Here is a 21766-nt window from a genome sequence, read left to right on the forward strand (position 1 = left end):
AACTTTTCATACATATGTATTCATATATGTGTATAAGCATGTAAATGAAGTTTCTTTTGTTCATCTCTATCATGACTTTAATAGGTATCATTCCTTCTATAGTTTAATATTTTGCAACATACATGCATAGCTCAACAATATATAGTTTTGCCTTATGCGTTGTTTAAAAATTACATAAATGCTCTATAAATAGATGGCATTCTTGAACTTTTTCTTGTTCAACTATTTTTGATGTCTATATTGATACATAAGAATCTAGTTTATAACTTTTATCTGCTATGCTCTAGTCCATTCTTTGAAAAAAAAAAGTTTATTTATTCCTATCTCTTTTGAAAAATATTTACTTATCCTCCGATTTTGTGCTTTTACCAATAATGGAACAATGAACACCCTGTATATATTATCTTGTATACAGGTAAAAGAGTTTTTCCATGTAAATATGGTACACATTAAAGGCAGAATTGCTTAGTCATAATTGATATGCCTCTTCAGCTATACAAGGTATTGTGAAATTGTACTCCAAAGAGGTTGTAGAAATTACAATTCCACCAAATCCAGACAATATGAAAGTTCCTATTTCTTATTTGGTATTTTCAGACTTTGTGATTTTTTTCAAATCTAGTAGTGTGAATTAGTATATAATTATTTGAAATTGCATTTTATGATCACTAGAGTCTTTCTATAAGATTACTGGCTATTCTTGCTTCAATTTTATGAAATGCCTTTTTATATCCTTTACCTATTTCTCTCCTGGATTCTCTTCTTTTAAATTGATTGAAAGGTTTTTTTTTGGGTGCTCATGATATCTTTTTATAAGTATGTTGTGAATATATTTTTCCAATTTGTTACCTTTCTTTATGCCTTTTACGTTATGTCTTTCATCATGTAATTTTTAAATTCAAATGTAGCCAAATTTATCAGTCATTTCCCATATGAACTTTGATAGAGGTACATTTTTTTACATGAATCAACTTAGGGAAAGAATATGTGAAATAGTGATCAATAACAAATAAAGCAAAGTCATTTAAAATTTCCTTAGTTTTATTACAGCAATATTGGAAAATAAACTTACATGGATTTATTTTGAATTGAATAATTTCCTAGAGATATCAAGTTGGCAGTGAGTACTGGTGACCAAATTTCAACTTTTTTATTTGATTTTCCAAGCCTAAACTCTTAAACTCATAAAGTAAATAAATAATGTCAAATCAGCAAAAGGGTACAAAACACATTTTGAGACAAAAATTTTTAAAGAAAATATAACAGTGACCTCTCTTCTACTCTGCTGGGGTAAGCTGTATATACCCTTCCATTGTTCGGTTTTATCAGTGGGACATTCTATTGATTAGCTTCTACTAACCTTTCCCTCCTTTACCAGCAGGGTACAAAAAAAATCAGTTTGGTCTCAGCAGTAAGAAATACAATCTGAAATGAATTATCACTAAATCACATCTTAAATCTTCAACACAAATATTCCACAAGTTCTTTTTTTTTCTAATTGAAGTATAGATGCTATAAAATCTTAGTCTGGTTTCAAGTATATAACATGGTGGTTCCACAGTTACCCACAATATTAAATCCTCACCCTCTCTAGTGCAGTTACTATCTTTCAGCGTAGGAAGATGTTACAGAATCATTGGCTATATTCTCCATGCTGTACTACCATCCCTGTGACCAACTCATATTGTTATTAAGAATTTTTGTGCCCCTTTATTATTCGTTATCTTCCCCACGCACCTACCCCTGTCCCTCCCCCATGGCAACCACCAGTCACTTATCAGCATCTATGAGTCTTCATTTTGTTTTTAGATTCCACAAAATAAGTGAAATCATACAGTATTTGTCTATCTCCATCTGTCTTATTTAGAATAAAGGAGACATTTTTAGGCTGCCAGCATATTAATTTTCTAAATGCTCCACAATATTGATGACAGGAGACTTCCCACTTCAAAAACTAGTGTTACGTACCTCAGCAACATAACAAGGTCTGCATCACTTGAAAGACGCACCAATCCTGGGGTCCCTTCAGTTCGGATAAATTGGATCTTCTCCCTAAGCAAAGAAACAGCTCAAAATATATGTGGTAGACTTCTGGGAAATAACTCACTGTTTTAGGTACCATTTTTTAAAATAACGGTCACAACATTTTTTTGGTACCTGTTATGAGGCAGGTGCTGGGTGTAACCCTAGGAATATACATGCAAGAGAGTCAGGGTTCTTGCCTTCAAGGAGGACCTCATAGTATGTCAACTATACTTCAGTTTAATAAATAAAGCAGAGGAGGGCCTCATGTGTATCAGCATCACCCATCCCAACACTGTGAGAAAAATTATTTTACTGCTTTCATAATTTTCCACCCAAGTACAACTTACAGGTGGTAGTGCCATCCAACCAAGAGAGCCCTGTCTCTGCTCTAAGGCAAAGCCCGCTGTCGGCTCTCATCTAGGCAGCAGTCTGGGCTGTGCAGGCTGATGGCCTGTTACTCCAAAGACAGACTGTAAAGGAATGCTCACCTATTTTTCTGAGTATGTACCTCTAAATTATGTGTCATAAGTTCATTCCACTTGGAAGCAAATAGTACCTATGCATTATGTATTCAATATGAAAGCATATGGTTCTTTCAAATAACTGAACATCTGAAACACTGTTACTACTGGTGGTGAAATAGTATACTTGTGCAAATGTATATATACTTATACATACACATATCAAACACAACCATGTGAGTTATTTGCACCAATATTTCATTACAGAGATAGGCAATGACACTAATTTTTTGTTCGATGAGTCATCACAGTACTATCTTTAATTCTTTATTTGAATAAAACTTTAATAAAATTTTTCCTAGTTACTTCCCCTCATTATTTCATGCTATTTCAAGGCATATCATTACTTTTTATAGGATGAGGAAAAAAAATAAGAACAAAAAATATGGTACTAAAATCATTACCTTTAATAGAAACATCGGGAGAAACACAAATATGCAAATTTACTCTAAGTGCTAATGACAATATCTTGATTCCTATATACTATGAAATAAAGAATCAATCTCTGGTGTAAGTATTTATTTATACTTGGTTCTTATCTACAGAGCTGCTTGTTTTCTATTTGATCCTTTAATAAAGTTTCACTGCATTTTATATTTCCAAATTCCAAAATGTTTTCTTAATTGCTTACAGATCTGAAGGCAATGTAATGGAAGGCAAAGTTTAATTGTTGAGATGAAAAATTCCCTAATGCATAGAAAAGTTAAGTTATTTGCTCTCAGCCACATAGCTTACTAGGAATGATAAACAGAGTTCAGTCCTCAGCTGCTTCTGCCTAGAGCCCTTTTACATAATATGTTAGTACATGAAGTATATAAACTTTAGTACTACCAAGTTTTCTTTTCTGCCCTTTATTGCCAGTAGCAGTATTATATATATATATATATATATATATATTTCTATGTAACTATATATGTATATATATAAAATAGCTATGCTATATATTATATATATATATATATACTATATATAGTAGCTAGCTACTGGCTATATATATATGTGTGTGTATATATAAGTATATATACAGACACATACACATATATATATAAGGCAATGAATGGCAGACACGTATGTCAAGAAATTTTTCAGAAGAGAAAGACCAGCCTCTCTGCTTAAAGTTATTTCAGTTTGAATGCTTGAACCAAGAAGAACATTTTCCCTCAAGTGTTACAATCCTGTATCTGAAGCGCATGATGGAAACCAAGGACCATCATCTGTTGAATGATTTTTGATAAGAGATATAAAAGTTGGTTTAAAAAAGCTAACTTAGGGAAAAGTTACCTTGGAGAAAAGATGTACAATAACTTAACCAGAGAAGTACTCTTATAAGGATCAGTAACAATATGCTTTGACTTTGAAGAATCAAAAACTAACTCCAACAAATATACAGTTTATCTCCTTAGTCTAACATCATAATGAATCAGGCAAACAGAATAAAACCAGAAAACAAGCAGGATGAGCGCTCTCCTCCACGTGAACTGGAGCTCTCCAGGGCGGCTGAGTGATGGAAAAGATACTGTGCTCTGGACCGTGCTCTCTGTTTCCTGTGAATAAGGAGGCGATCATAGCTTCCTGAGTCACAAGGATGACAGGGCAAGGAAAGGAAAGGGAAAGACACCAGAGGAAATACGCCAATTGGGAAACTTTTCATCACTTTCCAGATAATTACTATTAGGCAGTGAAGGAAACTAGTCTGATTCTTTAGGCAAGAACATATCAGAGGCAGGCTGAGACTAGCTTTCTGCCAGGCCAGGTAATTTACCACAGTGACAAGCTATGGGTCATATGCTTCCAGCAACAAGAGACTGGTGCTTATCATCTAAAGTATATCATACCACTAAGTACTTCCTTATATTAATTTTCATTATTTCCACAAACATTTTCTGAATGCCTAATATATGCTGGGCACAGTACTGCATACTAAGAATCCAACAGGGTGTAAGGCACAGCCCCTTTCTCAAAGAGTTCATGGTGCAGTGGAAGAGAGAAAGTCAATGGGCAATTCTAGTATTATATGAAGAGACTTAAATTGTTCCATTCACTTAACTGACTCTGTTTAGGCCTTATAACCACTCTTATTCTATAAAGTCCTTCAGAAAGTCCTTTCATGTAGAAACAAAGGAGACATTGGTTTATTGACTGTTAAGAGAGCAGATTAAGGCTGACGAAGAGAAGGAAGTCAGCAGATATCCTCAGAAATGTCACCAATCTTCTGAGAAAACAAAGAGGAACTACTACTTGGTTATCAGTTATTTGCTCAACATCCTATAGAACTGTACGGTATTTGTCAGATTGGTGTCCTTGTCTCCTACAAGTCTACAGACATAATTTTAAATTCTAGATGAGTTTAAAAATTTTGTGTTTTCACTTTGATAATCAAAACTGCTAATATTGAGGTAAGCAAACAAAATAAATGGACTTAAAAAGTCAATAATGCATTTATGCTAAATAAAGCCTAAATGATGTCCTGAATTAAGAACAGAAGTTTTACCATAGTTTACAAGTAGAGAAGTGGTGGTAGATTCATCATAGAGTACATTTAATGATATATTTTTCTGCAGTTGTATTTGGGAGTGTACCATTAAATGAACTGGCTCATCAAAACAATGAAGCAGTAGATAATAATACACTATTTGGTAAGAAGGAAAAAATGACCACAAGAAGGCCACAGATGCATGCGATGGGCTGTTAGACGCAAAATCAAAGGAATCAAGTGAAACAAAAAATGCAAATGTATCTTTCCACTGACAAAGGTCTCGACGGTGGGGATTTGGCTTCTAAAAAACAAAACCTCACATTAATCAGTAATTCAAATGTTTTCATAGTTTCTATTTAATTTACATCTTTTGGTTTTATAATTTATAAAAACTAGAAGGATAAGAAGTTCACACATATTTTATATTTGTACACATCTATGTTTGATTAAAATAAGTGGTTGAGGGTGACACTGTAGCTCTGCAAAATATCCCTTCCTTTCATAATGGAAAATAACAGATTTGGCTCTCAACAAATTTCCTTAAGTCTGCTCATTCTCTGAAATAAACATAACAAGTTTGAGAAATATGTTAAAGATACCTATGACTCTGATTAGAGGAACATTTGAAAGTTACATTAATATATTTATTCAATTCTATTCAAGGGGAATATTTGAAAGTTATATTAATATATTTATTCAAGGTTATTTTATAAATTTATAGAGTTAGAAGAACTAATTTTTTTCTTTACTGCCTGCACATTGGCAAAGAAATTTTGTTCAATTTTCCTGGCTTATAATGAGGACTAAGATTACATTCAAACGTTTTGTCACTTGACCCTCTCTCATGGGTGTTTCTCTCCGTATGCCCCAGGGAACATTCCAGCACTTCCTTTACTGTCTCTTCTCACTGGGCCATTCAGTTACAACTTAAGTTCCTTTTGAAATAAGATTTTCTTGAGGGCAAAAACCCTACCTCCTTTCTCTTCTGTGTTCCCCAAGTTCCTAGCACTGTGCTGTATACATGGCAATGCTCAGTAAAACCCAAACCAGGCACATGATCAGTTAATGACAAAATTAGAGTTGCCTCCCAACAAATTTCTCTGAATCCACCCAGTGTTTAGTGTAAACTATCTTGTTACCATTTTTTTGTTGTAGTAGAGAAAAAGAGAATCAGAAAGCTGCCATCAGATCATTTACTAAAACAGAACCCACTGAGGGAAATGCAATGATAGGTAAAGACATAATCTCTTAGTAAGAAAACTCGCAACTGTTATAATGCGATGTTAAATCACATAGTGAAAATCCCAGAAGTTCCTGGTTGCTGCTGTCTCTCGGATTGCCCATAATACTTAGACCTTTGTAACCACGTCCTCTAGCACACAGAATCCCCCCAGAAGGCCAACATTAGCGAATCATCGGAGGAAGATGTACATGGTCTCAGACTGGAATTCCCACATTAAATACTCTCGTGGAAACCAACCTACATTTTGGTGAAGTAAAGGAGGGCACGTGATCAGAAACAATCAGAAGCAACAATGCCTCTAAACCACAAAACTCTCTGGATTGTAGACTCTGCACACACATTATTCCTGTAGATACAGTTCAGTACACTTGCAAAAACACGTATGTTTTAAACACTGCCTGAGGGCAATTTTTAGAAATCCCCATGACTTCTCTAATGGTGTAATGTCAAGAAAGGAAAATTACCATGGATCGTTTATATTCTTTATCACAGTCATAGGGCATGGTATGATTTAGAGCCAAGTGGTAGAAAGATCAACTTTTCTTTCCACTTCCATTATATGGGTTAGATTTGGAAATAAAGGTCCAGTATGGTCAAATAATTCTAATGGGCACATGGAAGGTGACACCAATTAGCCATGTGTTTAGGGGCAAAATTTGTTGTAAACAGATGTAAATCAGCTCCTTGCTAAGAATTTAGAGTGCTATTTAACTCTCTTTGCTTGTTTCTTCACCTTGAAATAAGCCTATGTTATGGAAAGGATTAAATGAACAAATGCAAATAAAATGCTTTGTATGGAACCTATTACAGAGTAACACTTAATAATTTTTAATAGTATTTTAATTAGATAGGCCCCATAACTGTATATTCCTTTTTCAATAGACAGTATGATCAATTGAAAATAGAGCCAAACTAGACGCCTGGTGACCAATTCCTTTTTCGGTTTCTGTTGTTGGTAATTTGTTTTAATCATGTTACTTACCTTGGCTAATTCCATAATATTTATTGAGTACTTCTGTGGTATACAGCAGATAAGATACTGGTCTTTCTTTAAAACTGAAATAGTGCTGTGAGTACCAAAGAGGTAATACGTATGAAGGCTTTGTATTTCTCATAGTTCAAAGGATAATGGGAAACATTATTCTCAAAAAGGCAAAATTCTATATAAAGCAAAACCATTTTGGACTCTACAAAAAAGCAGTTTAGATAACACACACAAAAGCATCTGTTTATAACATACCCTACCTGAGGCATTCTAAGAGCTTGAAGCCTAAGTCCATCATTATTCTGAAGATCTAATACCTAGAATGTACTAGAATGTGTAACTAGCAGTTGGAATTTTCTGATGAATTATTTTGTTATGCATTCGATAACAAGTGTGTTAATTGAAAATATATTCAGGAATTGATACTTTATTTTATCTGCCTGTAGTTTTATTTTTAAACAAACAAATAAATAGCCCAAACAAATTGGTTACTGTGAAGCAATAAGAATGGACAAGACAGTTAACATTTAAAGGGATAAGTAGGGACATGGCAATATTTTCTAAACAATGACATAAAATGTCAAGGCAAGGGAAATAAGAACCTGAAATACTAATTTCCGGAAAATAGAACTACAAAAACTAGTAGTTTCCTGCATTTTGGGAGTCATTAGTGAGAAGCCTAAAAAAAAAGAGTCTACCACAACAGAAATGAAAACATAAGCTACTTTGGGAAAATCTAAACAAGAAACATTCAGTTCCTCAACAAATAAACAAGAAAAATTTATAAGTAAGAAATGAAAGGGTTGAATGAAAAAATACACTTGTAGAAGAAAAATAGGAAACTATAAACATTTTAATTGTACCCAAGGTAATTTAAAAATAAAGACAATTCCTATCAAACTCCCAATGTAGTTTCAAAGTTGAGAACATGATTCAAATTTCACTTCAATATTCAAACTAAGGCTATATGCTAGGGAAATAAACCAAGTTTTCAAAATAAATAATTGTCATGCTCTCATTTCCTGAAATCTAACATGACAGAATACACAAAGATATATAAATTGCATTAAAAAGATGGATTCTGTATCTTTATATATGTGATCCTGTGTAGAGTAAGTGTAGTTACTTGCCCTTTGGGATAAATAGCTTTAGGTGTTATCAAGTCCCCAATATATTGCCTGTGAAATCAATTGATATACCTAATATTTCTCAAACACCTGCTTTCTTCAATATTAACACAGGAGGTCCTATGAAGATTAAAAAATGAGTAAGATATAGACCTTGACTTCGTGTAGCTTGCACTTGATTTGGAATGTAAGAAGAGAAGAAAAAATATTGTAGAAAAATATAAGATGCTTTGAAGCATTTAAGAACCAATGGTACTATTATGTCATTTCTATTGTAAATTATAAGTCAGACATATAACTGATTTTTAGTACAATTGTATCCTAATGAGTCTGCAAGAATGTTTTCTATAAAATGTACCCCAAGGAACTGAGAATAATAACTTAGTCAATAGGATGTATTCATAGTACCCATTGTATATCGGGCAATGTGCATTAAACAAGATTTACATTTTTCAGCTAAGTTAATTTTTCTGAAGACAGTTTTCATGACTTTTTAAATCCACTGAGAGAAACAAAAAAGAAAAAATTTATAAACATATAAGGGATGCATATTTTGTTTGCTTTATAAGAAATGCTTCTGATTCACTAATAACAGCAACTTATTTAAATATACATGTAAAAAGCAGATTTCATTAAAGACCACTTTGTGCTATCACAAATGATAATTCACTGTTCTCTGATTTTAGAAATACCTTGTTATTTTTGGGGGTTTGGGGAAAGCAATGAGGCTGGATTCAGTACTGATATTTTTCTTTGGTCCACATGGAGTGCATATTTAATGAGCTATTAAAGAAGGAATGCATTTAATTGAACTCTTTCCTTGAAAATGCAACAAAATACAGCAAAAATCAGGAGTGAAACAGACACACCTAAAACAGTTATTCACTATGTTAGAAATGGTTTGAAAATGAAGACTGAACCATTTTTTAGCAAGAAATACAATGCTTTGTTGAAATATCCAATGGATGTACATATTTATAACTTGGGAAATCTTTCAATGTTATATTAGAGACTATATTTATGGTATGAAGATTTAACAAATACCTAGATGTAGTATTTTAAAAGAATTCAAACTAATTTTGGCTATGAGAGCTCCTCTTAGGGGCCTTTATTATCTTAAATGATTGGCTGTTCAGTTGTTTCAAAGTTAATAGTTATGGGATTCCATGCGTGGAAAACATGAAAACTAGACATGCACCTATACATGATGTATATGTCAAAAGCCTGTATATGAATAAATTAGCATGTCCATTCAAATAAAACATGAGTAGCAATTACTGCTTTTGCAAAGCCACAAGATAGATGACAGGTTCTAACAATCTGTGTTCCATACTGTCCTAGGTAGAAAATCTCAAAGCTCTATTGGATACACAATAAGATGAGCTGCCTGAAAGGATGTTTTAATGCACCTTTGGATGGCTTCTGAAACGTTATCGTAATGATGCTGCCATGAAGTTTTGACCCTCAGTAATTTCTGTTGTACCTTAAACCAGAGGGTCAATCCTCTGTGTAGCCCTGGAGCAGTCAAGGCTGGTTCCATGGTATACGTGTAAAAGATTTTACAGCAAAGCTTTCAGTAGGAAACAGCATGAGTACAACACTAGAAAACGTTCCTACACAGAAGTTAATCATGGAACTCAAGAGATCCTTCCTGCATTCTAATGATATCCACAGAATCACACAGCTCTGTGTGTATATATATATATATATATATATATATACAATCAGTCTTATGGATAAGTGGGTTTGGAAATCAAAGTAAATTTAGGGGCAAATTACTTTAAACTGAGTCTTTGTGATGCCATAAAGAAGTGAAAGACAGACTACTAATATAATACTAACTTAAATTTGTTGTATGCTTACTACTTCTTACACAGTACCAAGTGCTTTAAATGTATTACCTGATTTAACCTTCAAAATGACCCTGCAAGTTAGAAATTGGTATCCCATTTAATTGATGAGGAAACCGTGATTGGAGGGGTTAAATACTTCATTCAAAGTCACCTGAGGAGTAAACTGCAGAGCCAGAATTCAAATTTGGTCTGTCTGACCCCAAACCTGAACCCTTAAAATGTATATTCTACTGCTTTCAAAGAGCCATTATTAATGCAGGTCTCTCCAGTGACCATTACTATGTGGTATCAACAAATTATTTTAACCAGGTGTTTTAAAAAATTCAATAACTATGCCTATGTAAATAGTTCATATGAAAGTGATTGCTCCAATCCAGATTTACTGTCATTTCAAGTTGGTGCAACAGAAATCAGAAGTTTGTCATGTTGGTCCCAGACACCTGAGAGAGGAGTAAGTAGATTAGGAGAAGCCTATAAGAGATGGCTGTGGAGGTCTCCACAGGAAACTGCACAAGAATCGGCCAAAGCAAGTTAATTTTATTCTGACTAAATAGCTCAGATACCAGCGGAGATTAATATTTCCAGTCCAACGTTAAATGTAGGAAAACTCACTTGCTCGAAAACTGGACAAGAGATAGGTTAGAAGTTTTGAACATTGAGCTTGTTTTATGGAAATCAGCTTTTGGAAACAAACTTATTTCATAAAATTCAGTATTATTTGATAATTTCATAATGGCATGTGGTATTTTTAAAATGAAAAAAAAAGAGTATAATGGAACAGTAACAAATTTCAGGGCTCTTAAATAGGATAATGGAAAGAAATAGAAGGTTACACTCTGTGTTTGCTTCTGTTGTGAATCCTGAGACACATACCCATTCACCTTTTGTGACTCAGAATTTCGTGACTTAAAAGTTACTGATTTACTAGTTACATAAAAAATGGAATGGCTCAGTTTACTCAGAATGGAAAATAGTTATCACAGATCACATTCTCATGGCATGGGAACTTCTTTAGGAAGTACTCAAGGAGGAATCAACTTGGAGCCCAAAATAATTATCACTGATGTCTGGGGAAAGCTGAACTAGTAGAGAGTAGATTTACTGACCTAATATCACACTGGAAGGAAATTTGCAGCTTTTAATTCAGTTTTATGACTTAGATCCTTGTACATAATGCAATGTACAAATATCAATACCAAAAATTTTATTGAATTTGCATTCATTATGTTCAACTATAAAATATTGTTAAAAGGTTATTTTTTTAATGAATATGGTTACCTCTGGGTAAATATTAGAACATTTCAGATTTTTTAAATGGCACAGCATACAAAAAATCTTAGTATATGATTATTGTCTTTCAATTGAACCAATAGTAGGATATAGTAATCCAATGGGGACACTCCCCATTTGACAGCTGGTACTGACTTCTGGATGTTGATTTCTCTTAATTGAGGAAATGAAGCTTTGAGGCTTAAAAAAAAAATAAGAGAACAGCTTTATAGCACTCACATTTGCATGACAGATGAAGTGAGAGAGAGCAGTGATTTAATAAACTGATTGCTACTGTCTGGTCTAGGAGGAATCAAACAAACAGGAAAACCACAAAGTAAAAAGGTTTGTCTATTTGAAATTGCCAAGGGCTCACATTTTTTCCTCCTTATATTATGGAGAAGGTAAGTAGGCATATTTCTTTAAGCAGCTGTATCTCTGATGAGGAAGAACACACAGAGCTACGCTGGTATAGGGAAGCCTTGTGCAGGGTGTGAGTAGAAGGGCTGTGGGTACCTTTGACACACAATTACATGTGGCTCTATTTCATGAATAAATCTCTTATCAAAAAAATTCACTCAGTGAGATTGAAGAAACCACAGCCGGTTCCCCACTCCTGTGTTTGTGGGAATGCTTCTTACAATGCAGTTTTTAACTATATGAAACAGAATGTTCCCTTAGATGTACAAACTTCCCGTTACGTTGTTATGATAAGCGAAATGCTTAACTACCAAAAACTTCTCAGAAAATAAAAGCGCACTGTGACATGATTCTGTGTAAGAGGAAGAGCATTATCTCATTGATTTAAGTTCCTGCTTCCTTTTACTTATTATGACTGCATATGCTTTTTATGCTCAAATTCTATGAGTTATTTAGAAAGTGTAAATGGAAACTTAAGTCTTGAAATAAGATGGAAACTTATTTCAGAACCTATTGAATAATTTCTTAGCAACAGATCACCATGTGAGATCTATGTTAGAAGAAAGACTGTGCTTTTAATTGAGGACCCGAGACATCACTAAAAAATAAAAATCTTCAGCGATCTTTAGGAGACTGATACTTTTAAGACACTAAAAAGCAGAAAGAAAAACAAAAACAAAACTGGGAGCTACCAATGGGGGCCTGCAGCTTTTCCCTCTGTTAGTATCTGTTAAGGTTCTTCCAAGTCATTAAAGAACAATGATAATGGTAGATGCCCCTTTCAGGCAGATTCAATCATCTGATTTCTCCCATGGTGGAGATTTGAAGATACGTTAAATTGGTGTAAATAATAAAATGGAGTGTGAAGCAAAAGTGGAGAACTTAAGCTTCCTCTTTCTTGTTCTTGTTCTGTGGAGGGTGGAACACTTTCAGAAGAACGGATATTGAAGTGTGTGTGCATGTTTGTATGTGTGTTTGGGGGCTAGAATTAGTACAAAAGAGAGAAAACAAATTCTCTTGTTTTGTGATTGGCAACAGAGGGATTTTGTTTGTTTGCTCTGCTTTGTGGCCCTGAATCTCTAAGATCTCTCATCAGACAACAGAAGAGCTCATTTCTACAATTTCATTAACTAAAATTTATTATATAAGGTTCTCCAGTAGACCATGGATTATTGAGTGGATGCCATAATGTACAAATATACAAAATGATAGCTTGCATAATTTTCATAATTTTTTTATTCAGAACAGCATGCTTGTCAATATGGGAAAGCACTGAGCCTTCAGTTTGGTGTTAGCTAATACAAAATGGGGATTTTTGTATAAGCAAGGTTTGTAGTGTCACACTTGGAATTACATATAGCTTTAGCCTTTAGAAATTTTAGGAGGCAATGGCAACTTTAAAGATACAAGAGACTGACAGTGGGTGGCGTGTGGGCCAAATGGGTGAAGGAGTCAAAAGGTACAAACTTCCAGTTCTAAAATAAATAAGTAATGGAGATGTAAAGTACAGCATGGTGAATACAGTTAATAATACTGTGTGGCATATTTGAAAGTTGCTAAGAGAGTATATCTTAAAAGTTCTCATCCTCCCCAAATTTGTAACTATGTATGGTGATGGACGTTAACTAGATCTATTGTGTCGATCATTGTGCAATACTAATCAATACAAATACTAAATCATTATGTTGTACACCTGAAACTAATATAATTGCAAGTCAATTCTCAATTAAAAAAAGATACGAGAGACTGAGAATATCATAAGACCATTTGGTAATTCATTTTCAAATCAACTGATATATGTATGTGTGTGTGTGTGTGTGTGTGTGTGTGTAGTTTTTTCATTCTCTGCAAAGTGCTGTTCTAGATATTTAAGCAGTAATGAGAAGAAATAATGGTAAGTTGAATAAAGATCCCTGTGTGTAAGAAGCTTATAAGCTAACTGGAAAAGAAAACATAAAGAATTAGAAAGTCAAATTAAAGCACAAAGTCACATAACCAAAGTAGTATGAAGGACAATTTGATTTATTACATAATTCATTTTCAAATTAAGTGTCTAGACCAGAGGTTATCACACTTGGCTGTGAGAGGAGTGGAGAGGGGTGTGGATTCAGAAAAGGGGGAAGAATCCGGGGAGACAAGACCTGGTATTTCGTAGTTTATAAAGCTCCCCAGGTGATCCTGAGGAGAACAGTGTGGCATAATTAAGGGCCATGATGGCACCATTGGTCAGACATACTTGTGCAAGGAAAGGTGACATGTAAACCAAATGGGCTTGAGTTAAATTGGATTTTCAGCAGAAACACACACTTTTTTCCATTTCCACTGATGCTTAGAACACTAAAGTTAAGAAATACTCACCTAGATTATGACAGCAAGAGTCCACAATGGAGCTGAAAGGCTTCAAGGAGGGGCAGCTTGCATTTAGTTTTAAAGGGAAGATCTTTGTTGCCAAATGCAGAAGAGAAAATCTTGCCAGGAAAAAGGACAAGCATGTGTTCAGGAAAGTAAAACTGGGCTTCTTTGTGTGTGTGATGTACTGAAGGGTTGTTTGGAAAAGAGAGTTCATGCAGGGGAATGCTGGACTGTGGGGAGGATCAAATTCCCTCCTTGAGTTCTACTGTGTTTTTATTATGGAAAAATGTGAATACGAAGTCTAGAATTTTATAAATGTCAATTTAATAAACTCTGTTTTACTTCTGTTTACTTAAGCTACATCCAAAAACGTTAGTACCTTCTTTTCTTCATTATAATCTACACATCTAGGATCCATTCTTGGCAGTGAATTTTTGTTTCTTTTTCATATTTCTTCTTTAAGGAGGGTTCTAGGTTCTTTAGTCAATCTTATTCAAGCCTTATAACAGAGAAAAGCCAGGATCACAATAATCTAGTGTTGATGACATAAAGTATTTGTGCACAAGATGCCTTTGTTTAGAAAGCCAGAAAAAATGAGTGAATTTCCAAGATGATTGTCAGTGTTACTCAAGACTTAATAGTTAGGGCTAATGCAACTGGAACCAAATGCCAATATTATGGTTACCTGAGTGAGTGGTTCCTGGTAAGGTCAGGTTGACGCTCCTGCAGAATTTCAAAGATGTTGGGTTGGCGCAGAAATGCAACAATCTTGTCATTGTAAGCTGAAAAAGATCAGAAAATATAACAATATTTAAAAGTTTGTTATTAGTTTCATGTATAAATCCAAACTTTTAAAAATCTGTTTTTCTGGTTAATATTCCTTGAACTCAGTCATAGTACATTGGAGCCACTATGATGCTTAAATTTCAATTTGTGTCTCCCCTGTTACATGAATATTGACTGGACTTAGATCTATAAGGTGTGCCTGACTTAAGCCCTCATTAAACTCACCGATGAGTCACACTTAATATCAAAGTGCAAGATGAGATCACAAGATTCTAGATATTGATTATTTTAAGCTACTGCTTACCAAAATGAACCTCATAAGCCATTGTTAGAAATGGAAAACCATCTTCTGATAAAGTTATCAGCCATCCAGAGAAGTAAAGAGGCAGAATAACAGTCACCAAAATGCAGAAGCTGTTAGCAGCAGCTACTATAAAATGCAGAGGACAAACCATTCCCAAATTCTATGTGGAAATAAATGCTATTAAGGCACACATAGCTCTTTACCAAACCAATGATACCCATAGCCACAACACAATTAGCATCATCAACTATGTACACAATAAGATAGAAGAAAAATGTATCTTATTTGGCTAAGGTTGGCTAATATCTACAGAAATTTAAATATAGTTCATTAAAATTCATTAAGGGTTCTGTTAATACCTTTTTTGTCATGAAAATTTATTTGTTTAAAATGATCTATCTTGATTATATTCATTTATAATCATAAATATACATATTTAATATATCAGATATATAGATATACTTAATATATCTATCAGATATACACATATATTTAAATCACAGAGCTGAGTGAATTCTTAAAGATCAGACACTCTTAATTCTTAAACATCAGTGATCCTAGTTCAGTCAACATTTTTGTGTTCATAAATATGATCAAGAAACATGCCTTACTTAAACTAACAAATGATCTTTGTCAAAGGAAATATAATTCTCTGGTCATTCGCCAGTTCAAATTTTAGCCACACCATGATGCCTATACATACATGTTTTAGTTAAATGTGGATTTTTAAAAATACTACCTGCTAACATAAAATCCCATTGACAAACTCAAAGTGCCCTAACTACACATTTTACCACGTACAAATAATGAGACACCTTTATATTTAAAATTATGTCAATGGGTTTTGCATTACATCTACAAGCAAAGACTAGAAACTTTTTGAGTAATGATTTTACAGTACTTTAAAATTCTATGTGCAGTATTTAGTATCCTACTAATAATGGTGTGATAAAATGTGGACTGTTAGACTTTGACCCAAGATTTCTTCTTATCCAGTGATTGTCAAAGTTCTCCAGGCCATAGACATCATATTACATTTCATGGTAAAGTTTTTCTCAAAAAAATATAAGTTTTGAAGTAAAATAGACAAATGGCAAGTGGCTCAAATTTTTTTCTTTTTAACAGGAACAAGGCTTAATGTGAATATATAACATATATACATAATCTGGGAAAAATAAGGGCCCACTTTGTTAAATGGATAGGAGGAAATGAAGCCCCTATGAACAGCCATAGGCCTTGTGTGGGTCTGGGGAAGACCGGAAGATGACAGCCTGCGAGGCAGTGTCCTGTCCATTGTGCCGTCGTCAGAGGTAGGGCTGGAGTTGACAGTTGTGCTGCCTACAGCATTGTGTGGCACTGGTGGGATCAGAGGCCTGGCAGACAGGCCATCCAAGTTGGCGGTGGCAGCAGGGACCTCCAAGGTGTGACTGGTCGAGGGCAGGGAGCCTGAAGGCTCCAGAGCAGGTGGAAAGAAGGAAGGGGCCAGCTGAGGGGCACTGCCGTCAGCCATGACTTCCAATGTTGTTGTTTCTCCGACAGTCAGTGCTGTCCTCCATGGTGCCCAGGTCTTCAACAATAGCTAAGTGAGGAAGTTTAGGAGGTGGGGGCAGCTCGCCGTGATCTCACAGCATTGGTAGTGGCCATGGCAATGGCAGCATCAGAGGCATGGGTATTTTCCTTTTGCAGGACCTCCGTGGGCAGGTCCTGGTAAGGAGCTCCTTGGGGTGTCGGAGGCTCCGTGCCCTGCATCCTCTTCCCAGGCGCTGGTGGGTCTGCAGGGCTCGGCCAATGACCTTCATGTGGCACTTCCTCTGCTCACCTCCCTGGAAGCTGGCAGCAGCACTGGGTTGGGTCAGAGGGCACTGCTGCCTCTGGATGGAGCTTCTGAGGAGGCAGCACACCTCCAGACAGGCTGTAAGTGGTGCCCATGTGGTCTGCAGAGGAGGAGCTCATCTGGGTGGTCTCTCTCGAGCCATCTTCTGGGAGCCTAGGATGGTGCAGAGGCCCAGGACTGCTCTCCGGGGAACTGGGAACTCTGTGGGTGTCTAGGGTCCTAGATGTCAGTGATGTACCCCCACCGCCGTGGGAGCCCCTGTCCTCATTATGCTGCCCTTCGGCTTCTGCGCCTTCCTCCTCCTCCTCCGTCATCGTCCTCTTTCTGGGCTCTCTTAGGACCTCTGCCCCCAGGGCGAGGAAGTGGGAGGTCACTGGCTGGCACTGGCTGCTTAGCCTCGACTACCTGCTCAGGTGGGAGAGCACGTTTTCACCCCGAAGGAGCCATTTTTGTGGTTCTTGGGTGTCCAGGTATCTTGGAATTATGAGTCGAGAGAGTGGGCTTCTTTGGTGTGTCCCTCTGGTTCACAGAGGGCAGGACGCCCCCAGAGAGGAGGATACCGCCTCTGTGGCTCAATGGAAAAGTGAGCTGGTAAAGGCACAGGATCCTGGTGGAACAGCCTGTGACCAGGGCAGTCGGCAGGTGCAGGGGCTACAGGGTGCTCCCTGGCAGGACGGGGCGGTGTCCAGGATGGGAAGGACCAGCGGGCAAAGAAGGTGGGTCTGGGGACCCTGCCAAAGGTCATAGGGTGTGGCCCCAACACCACCCCCAGCAGAATTCCTAGCCCCCAGGGTTGCCTGCTGAAGGCTGGGGGTCTTTGGAACAGCGAGTCCACCACGCAGACCATTCAGGGCTGCAGTGTCTGCATCTGTCAGAGCTCAGGCTGCCCTGGTGCCAGTTCTGCATGCCCTCAGCACCCAGAGTGTGGTGGCCAATGCTGTGCCCCTGCAGTCCCGGAGGCCAGGGCCTGCTCACAGCCCAGCACGGAGCCGCCCAGAGGCTGCAAGGGCACGGCCCACCCTCCCGAGGCCTTCCCAGCTTCTCTGGGAGGCCTGGAGCCAGGCATGCCTTCTCTGCCATGGCCAGCCAGGTGGGTGACTTCTGAGGAGGGACCCCATAACTTCCCTTTCTAGCTGGCAGGCAGGTTCTTTCTTTGCTTCCCAGAAAGCATAGGTCAGGGACCACCAGTTTTCAGCATAGCTACATCCCACATTCTGACTGAGCCTGGCAGCCCAGATTTTGTCTTTGGTCTAGTTTTGGGCATGTGTCTGGTATATGAATAACACAGTAAACTGGAAAACACTTTTTATTTTTAAATGCATCTCCTTTACACTCTTCTTCTCAATGGTGTTGCCATTCTTGCTGTCATCCAAGCTGGAAGCTTCGGGGGCAGCCTTGCCTCTCAGCAGTCAACCTGTCCATTCTTGATCCTGACAATTCATCATTTATGTTATAATCTTTGAACCTCATTTCCATGTCAGTGACCCTGCTTCTAGTTTTTTAGGTCTTTCCTGGTGAACCTAGTCCTTGCTTATCGTTTTACTGTGGAAGCACTAGAAACCTCTCTAACTGGTGAGGCAAGGGACCGGTGAGCACCCCCCACCCCCCCGCTTTTCTAGTCTTCACCTTGATGCCAGAGGTTTTCATCTAAACCATGGGTCTAATCAGGTCACCCCCCCTTCTCAAAAAATCTCCAAAGGACGTCTGACATTATTACAGAATAAAATTTGAATTCTCCAGCTCCACTCACGGTCTGGCCTTAACTTAGTCTACATCTCCATCCCTATGAGCCAAGCTCCCTGCTCCTTCAAAACATCTTATCTCATGCTTTTCCATCTCTGTGAATTATTTCCTCTGGACTCCCACCTCTTACCTCTTGTTTTTAAGACATTTCACCCCAACAAAACATGTATTGTTGAAGACCCACCTCTCTAGTCACGTCTTCTTTGAAGCTTCCGGTGCACTATTTATTTATTTATTTTATTAAGGTATTATTGATATACACTCTTATAAAGGTTTCACATGAAAAAACAATGTGGTTACTACATTCACCCCTGTATTCCTGTCTCCCCATACCCCATTGCAGTCACTGCCCATCAGTGTAGTAAGACGCCACAGAGTTACTATTTGTCTTCTCTGTGCTACACTGTCTTCCCTGTGACCCCCCCCACACCATGTGCACCAATCATAATACCCCTGAATCCCCTTCTCCCACTCACCCCACCCTCCCTGCCCCTCCCCTCCCCTTTGGTAACCACTAGTCCCTTCTTGGAGTCTGTGAGTCTGCTGCTGTTTTGTTCCTTCAGTTTTGCTTCGTTGTTACACTCCACAGATGAGGGAAATCATTTGGTACTTGTCTTTCTCCACCTCGCTTATTTCTCTGAGCATAATATCCTCCAACTCCATCCATGTTGTTGCAAATTGTAGAATTTGTTTTTTTCTTATGGGTGAGTAGTATTCCATTGGGTATATGTACCACATCTTCTTTATCTATTCATCTACTGATGGACACTTAGGTTGCTTCCATATCTTAGCTATTGTAAATAGTGCAGCGATAAACATAGGAGTGCATATGTCTTTTTGAATCTGAGAAATTATATTCTCTGGGTAAATTCCTAGGAGTGGAATTTCTGGGTCAAATGGTATTCCTATTTTCAGTTTTTTGAGGAACCTCCATACTGCTTTCCACAATGGTTGAACTAGCTTACATTCCCACCAGCAGTGTAGGAAGGTTCCCCTTTCTTGGCATCCTTGCCAGCATTTGTTGTTCTTAGTCTTTTCGATACTGGCCATCCTAATTGGTGTGAGGTGATATCTCATTGTGGTTTTTATTTATATTTCCCTGATTATTAGTGATGTGGAACATGAATTTCTTCTTTGGAGAATTGACTGTTCATATCCTTCGCCCATTTGTTAATCGGGTTGTTTGCTTTTTTGGGTGTTGAGGTATGTGAGTTCTTTATATATTTTGGATGTTAACCCCCTGTCGGATATGTTGTCTACAAATATTTTCTCCCATACTGTAGGATGCCTTTTTGTTCTGTCAATGGTGTCCTTTGCTGTACAGAAGCTTTTAAGTTTGATGTGGTCCCATGTGTTTGTTCCAGAATGGCTCAAATTTAAGATGGAGCAGGGCATCCATACGGGCTCCCGCCAGCCTGCCCATTCTATGAGTCTTAGGGGCTCCAGGTTGAAAACCAATTTACTTTACCCTCATCATGTGAATAACAACTTAGGTTGTTCTTTAGGTCTGTTTATGCAAATCTATTTGTTTTTATTTTACAATTTTGGAGGATCTTGCTACCTCATATTTGCTACAAAAACCCTTAAGAATTTGCCATTTTTGCTTTCTTATTTTGTGAGGCTGTTACAGGCTTACACACCATTTAAATTCTGTCCTAGGTATTAGATATATACTCAGTATTTGCCTGTCCAAATGATTAATTTGAAATGATCACATAATACAGTTGCCTTATATTATTTTTCCTTAACTACAACATCCAATACAATAGCTCTACTTAGAAAAGGAAGAGGAGCATAAAAATCTCAGTTTATAGGATTTTATAAGACATAAGTGCATTGAGACTTAATCTCAGTTTATAGGATTTTATAAGACATAAGTGCATTGAGACTTAAATAAATATATTAGGGATAATGTAACAGGGCCAACGTAGCAGGCTGACGATAGGGAAGTATCAGCACAGGATGCTAGGTACACACTGCTATGGAAAGTAAAGATAAAGGTTTCTGAAAAGGGATGATGACATACCCACTGGAACTGTGTCCTGGTACTGTGGCCGACTGACTGTATTGAATGTGCTGGAAGGCCTGGGGAGAACTGGTGGTCCTGCATGTCGAGAATCTTCTCCTACCTGCAAACACAAGCAGTGTTAATGCTCCACACCAAGACAGAGCCTGCTTTAAATCAGCACGCTAAGCCACATTGTCCAAAATACTTGACAACGAGCATTAAGTACCAACTGATCAGAACAGATGTCAGCTGAGGAGCTGACACAGGATTCTCAAAAGTGCTGTTTTAGTTGCTGAATGGAGGGGAGGCATTGGTGCATCCATGTTCTTGAAAGGGGCCAGGGCAGTGACTATTTACCAAGTGGTACAGGAATATTTTCATTTGCTTGTAATTATTGGAGCTGTAGAAGCTAAACAGCACACCTGTTCATCAAGAATTGCTTCTGCCTTGATGGAACACAGACGTGTAACAATGCAATCAGACAGAAGACCTGGGGGCACAAAATATGTCAGGGTAGCTCCAGGATAGATCTTCTTTTGGCCAAGGCAGGTCAGGGAATTCCCTGCCTCAGCAGAGGAAGGAATGAAGAGGAGCAGTCTTAGTGTGGGTTTCTGAGTGGCTGTATTATCACCTCAGAAGCAATTTTACATGCCTATTAGAGCACCCAGTCCAACAGCAAGTTCTGGTTTGAACCTCCCACACCAGCGAGCTAATCGTGGCAGATGTGGAGGAGCTAAATAGGGTTGCCCTAATCTGAATTATTTATTGTACCTATTATAGATCTAGAAACTCACACATGCAAGTAGATAGACAAAATATC

The 21766-nt window shown here is 37.2% G+C and overlaps 1 protein-coding gene across 3 annotated transcripts in view; it reads right to left on the bottom strand.

Annotated features, from left to right (window-relative positions):
* HECW2 (HECT, C2 and WW domain containing E3 ubiquitin protein ligase 2) overlaps positions 1 to 21766 on the bottom strand; it is a 343025-nt gene that overhangs the window by 49591 nt on the left and 271668 nt on the right. For all 3 annotated transcript variants that reach the window (XM_057503729.1, XM_036927906.2, XM_057503730.1), the window contains 3 exons: positions 20965 to 21067; positions 14957 to 15053; positions 1969 to 2052 (listed from right to left, as the gene is read on the bottom strand). In XM_057503729.1, the coding sequence (XP_057359712.1) occupies positions 1969 to 2052; positions 14957 to 15053; positions 20965 to 21067 (284 nt within the window). The remainder of the gene's footprint in view (positions 1 to 1968; positions 2053 to 14956; positions 15054 to 20964; positions 21068 to 21766) is intronic.

The sequence above is a fragment of the Manis pentadactyla genome, chromosome 6 (genome assembly GCF_030020395.1).
Source record: "Manis pentadactyla isolate mManPen7 chromosome 6, mManPen7.hap1, whole genome shotgun sequence".
Taxonomy (NCBI): domain Eukaryota; kingdom Metazoa; phylum Chordata; class Mammalia; order Pholidota; family Manidae; genus Manis; species Manis pentadactyla.